Source organism: Malania oleifera, chromosome 2 (genome assembly GCF_029873635.1).
Source record: "Malania oleifera isolate guangnan ecotype guangnan chromosome 2, ASM2987363v1, whole genome shotgun sequence".
Classification (NCBI taxonomy): domain Eukaryota; kingdom Viridiplantae; phylum Streptophyta; class Magnoliopsida; order Santalales; family Ximeniaceae; genus Malania; species Malania oleifera.
The window spans coordinates 30,049,683-30,054,093 of NC_080418.1; the positions used below are offsets into that span (position 1 = coordinate 30,049,683).

A 4,411-nucleotide genomic window follows, 5' to 3' on the forward strand; every position below is an offset into this window, starting at 1 on the left:
CGGTGACTTAGAGGAACAAATTTACATGGTATAGCAAGAGGGATTCATTGAATCAAGAAAAGAAAAATCTAATTTGCAGGTTGAAGAAATTTTTATATGGGCTAAAACAGTATCCAATGCAATGGTATAAACGGTTTGATTCCTACATGATCAAGATTGGCTACAAAAGGTGTGTGAGTATGGTTGCTGCGTATATGTGAACAAACTTGATGGTGGCTCACTTATTTTCTTATTATTGTACGTCGATGATATGTTGATAGTTGTAAAAGATTTAACTGAGGTGAATCAGTTAAAGAACCCGTTGTATAAGAAATTTGACATAAAAAATCTTGTCTTGGCCAAGAAAATACTTGGGATGGAGATTTGCCGTGACAAAACTGTAGGGAGATTATGTCTATCTCAGGACGGTTACGTGCATAAGGTGCTGGAGAGGTTTAGCATGACTGATGCAAGACGAGTGAGTACACCTTTAGCGAATCATTTTAACTTGTCTACTTCAGATTGCGCAAGTACGGATGAGGAAATTCAGGACGTGTCAAAGATCTTCTATGCTAGTATTGTGGAGACTTTAATATATGTCATGAGAGTTTAATATATGTCATGATATATATTAAAATTATCTAAAATTATTCAAAACTTTAGTTAAATATATAAAACATCCTCGCGTTAGGAAAACCAACCTAATAATTCGGTCTCACATAAAGATAGAACATGAGGATGTTAGGAAAACCAACCGAACAATTCGTTCTCAAATAAAGACAGAACATGAGGATGTTAGGAAAACCAACCTAATAATTCGTTCCCAAATAAAGACAGAACATGCTCAATATAAGCAAGATGAAACATGAGGGTATGAGAGGTGACCACGCAAGGCAGACAGACAGGAGGAATGGCAACCCAGAGCGTTCCTCTGATGAATGGAGGATTTGGAAAAACCAGCTATGCCAATAACTCACTCCTTCAGGTCTCTCTCTTCCACTCTCTCTCTCTCTCTGTCTCTCTCACACACACACACGCACATTTAGCTTCTTTTGTTGACTCTCTGTTATTCGTCTTTAAATGATCATTTAATTTTTTTCCTTTTTTTTTTTTTTTTTCCGCGTAGAGAAGCCATGAAAAATGGTCATTAATTTATTTCTCTTAAGAATTGATTATAATGTCGCGTAGTTGCATATGCAGAAAACAGTGATACAGAAAGCGAGGCCCATTGTGGAAGGAGCCATCAAAGGCCTGTACAGAACCACCACCACCACCTTCAGCTTTCCAAGTAACAGCTGTATTAGAATAGCAGATCTGGGTTGCTCCTCTGGCCCCAACACCCTTCTGTTTGTTTCTGAAATTTTAGACGTGATTCATGAACTGTGCCCACAATCGGCGCCGGAGTTGGAAGTGTTTCTCAACGATCTTCCTGGAAATGATTTCAACTCGGTTTTTAAATCGCTGCCGGATTTTTACGAAAAGCTGGCGGAGAAAGCGAAGGCCGCCGGAGACATTAATGGCGAGTACAGCTCAGGGCGGGTGTTCATATCGGCGGCGGCCGGTTCATTCTACGGGAGGCTGTTTCCCAGCAGCAGTCTGCATTTCGTTCATTCTTCTTACAGCCTTCATTGGCTCTCCAAAGTAAGCTTTCTCATCAGTACTCACACGTTCATAATGCATGTCCTTAATTTTTCTCCTATAAAATGAAACAAAACCTCTAGATCAAGTCGATCTTTCTCATTAATCTTTTTTCAATGAAAAAAACACTTATGATAATGATTCTTCCACATAATATTTGGAACACTTAATTTCTAATTACATTGATTTTTAAGCTTATGTCTTCGTTCTTATAATTATCCTTTTGCAGTTGCACTGCTTTCTAATTAGATTTGGTTTTTTTCAATAGGTTCCTGAAGGACTGACAAATAACAAAGGGAACATATACATGGGGAGGACAAGTCCACCCAACGTGTTCAAAGTATATTTGGAACAATTTGAAAAAGATTTCTCATTATTTTTAAGATTGCGATCAAAGGAAGTGGTAGGTGGAGGAGGCATGGTTCTCACGCTTATTGGCAGAAGTACTGAAGATCCCACCACCAACGATGCTTGTCGACTTTGGGAATTACTAGCAGAATCACTCCTGGACTTGACCAATGAGGTTTTTAGTATCAATTTTTATATTGCATTAAATTATACTACATTACGCTATATTAAACAAGTTGCTGGCAGCTGCAGGCGGCTTCTTCTTTGCATTTTCTTTTCTCTTTTTATTTTTATTTTTATTTCGTCTCTCTGTTCGGCATGTGGGCATATGATTCTCAACTAAGGTGCTAAGAGTTTTTTTTTCTCTGACAGCAGACATTAAAAAATAATAATAAAAATAAATAAATAAATAGTTTAAACCAAATACTCACGCTTGACTCAGGAGGCTGGACCTTTAAAAAAATAAAAATAAATAATGTAATATATATATATATATATATATATGTGTGTGTGTGTGTGTCCATAATAATTTTTAAAAGTTTTACGTACTTCATATATATTATATTATTCATATAAATTTATTAATATTTTTCAATTATGTTAAATAAATAATATAAAATAATCTGTTAAATTATGATATTATTGTCAAAACTAATTATTGAAATACATATATATAACAATTAATTTCACTAAAAACAAGTTATACCTAAATATTATTTGTATTAGGACTCATCTTCTTTTCCCTCTTTTATTCTTAATTTTCTTGTCATCTTTTTTTTTTTTACATGGGAACTCGACCTCCAATAGAAAAACTGAAAAAGAGAGTCCTACTGCTAGCCTCCCTTTAGGATTGCGGAATCATCTTCAACAACTGATGGTGAAAATTTTTCCCTTTGATTAAACAAATTTGATTATTTCTTTAAATAATTCCTTCCCACTGTTAAAATTATTGGTTGATCAGGGAAGTTAAGTTCAGCAATATTTTAAGTGATTTAATTAGTAATTAATTACACTTAAAACATATAAAAAGTTATACTTAAATTTTTTTGTATTTTCAATGTTTCAATGTAATTAATGTTTACTTCCATGTTAAAATGATATATTGTTGTAATTTTATATTTTCCATCTTTTTCATTGATCAAGAAGTTAAGTTGATATGTTTTTATCATGATTTAATTAATAATTAATCTCACTAAAAACACACAAAAAAAACTAATAACTCTTACTCTATATATATTTTTTATTTATTTATTTTTCTATTTAAAATGTTTCAACTCTTAAAATTATTAATAATTTATTTGATTTTTTAGGGATTGGTGGAAGAGGGGATGGTGGACTCATTTAATATCCCATATTATACGCCGTACAAGGGAGAAGTGAAGTCAATAATGGAAGAGGAAGGGTCTTTCCATCTAGATAAGATGGAGACATTTGAAGTCATCTGGGATCCAAACGACGACGTCGAGGAGGAAGACCCCAAAAGTTTGGTGTTCGCCCCGTTTAGAAGCGGGTTAAACGTGGCGAGTAGCATAAGAGCGGTTACGGAGCCCATGCTGGCTGCCCGTTTTGGCGACGCCATCGTGGATCGCTTGTTCACCACGTTCGCAGAGCGCATTGCGCACCATCTGTCCCTTGAGAGGACCAAATACACCAACGTCGTCGTTTCATTAATTAGGAAAGAAAATATTTAACAAAAGGTAAGGATTTGGTAAATAGTTTATTTTTTATTTCTATGCTTTAAAACTGTTGTAAAACTGTCACTTTATTTTTAAAATTTAAAAATTTTAAGCCCATACGATAAATTTTTAATATTTTTTGCTATTTTAATATTTTTACATAAATCTTAAAAAATTAGAAAATAAGGTGATGTTGAAAAATCATCTTTCACACTAAAATAGCCTTTCTTTAATTTTATGAAATAGTTTTTTTTACTTCAAACATTTTACAAAAATTAAAAAAAGCCGTCTTTTTTTTTTTTCTTTTTTATAACATATATATAGAAAAATAATAATAACAAAACAATGAGAAATTATTTTTATATTTTATTTGGATCTTAAAATTTTAAAAATAAAGCGACAGTTTCATAATTTTTTTAAAAAATAAAATTCTTTTTTTCAAATAAACAAACTCTAAACATATCATTTCTCTTGTTCATTAATTAATATGGTGCATTAAGTGCTTGAGTTTATGCGAGTTGCAGTAAGTGTGAACGATCAGCCATGTGATTTGGCAATAATATTATTATTTTAAAATAATTCAAGGTTGTCTTGTTGAGCTAGGTTCCTGCTCTGCTCACTGTCATCATCATTCATCAACACAAGACATTACTGTGAACATTCATGGCTACGGACATCGCTGTGAGCAGAGAATGACGTCGTCCTTGGTGAAGAAATTTGGGAAAATAAAAAAAATGAAATGCTTAAATTTTTTTTTTTTTTCAATTTTA

General features: G+C 32.9%; 1 protein-coding gene across 1 annotated transcript; it reads left to right on the forward strand.

Annotated features, from left to right (window-relative positions):
* The first annotated feature begins 889 nt into the window (after positions 1-889).
* Positions 890-3,656, forward strand: LOC131148105 (probable methyltransferase TCM_000331). Its single transcript, XM_058097838.1, has 4 exons — positions 890-964; positions 1,180-1,620; positions 1,886-2,140; positions 3,276-3,656. The coding sequence occupies exons 1-4, from the start codon at positions 890-892 to the stop codon at positions 3,654-3,656; spliced, it is 1,152 nt and encodes a 383-aa protein (XP_057953821.1).
* The last annotated feature ends 755 nt before the right edge of the window (positions 3,657-4,411 follow it).

Coding starts and splice junctions, on each gene's coding strand:
- LOC131148105 (XM_058097838.1), top strand. CDS start 890: ATGGCAACCCAGAGCGTTCCTCTGATGAATGGAGGATTTGGAAAAACC. Junction 1,621..1,885: donor GCCTTCATTGGCTCTCCAAA/GTAAGCTTTCTC, acceptor TTTTTTCAATAG/GTTCCTGAAGGACTGACAAA. Junction 2,141..3,275: donor TCCTGGACTTGACCAATGAG/GTTTTTAGTATC, acceptor TTGATTTTTTAG/GGATTGGTGGAAGAGGGGAT.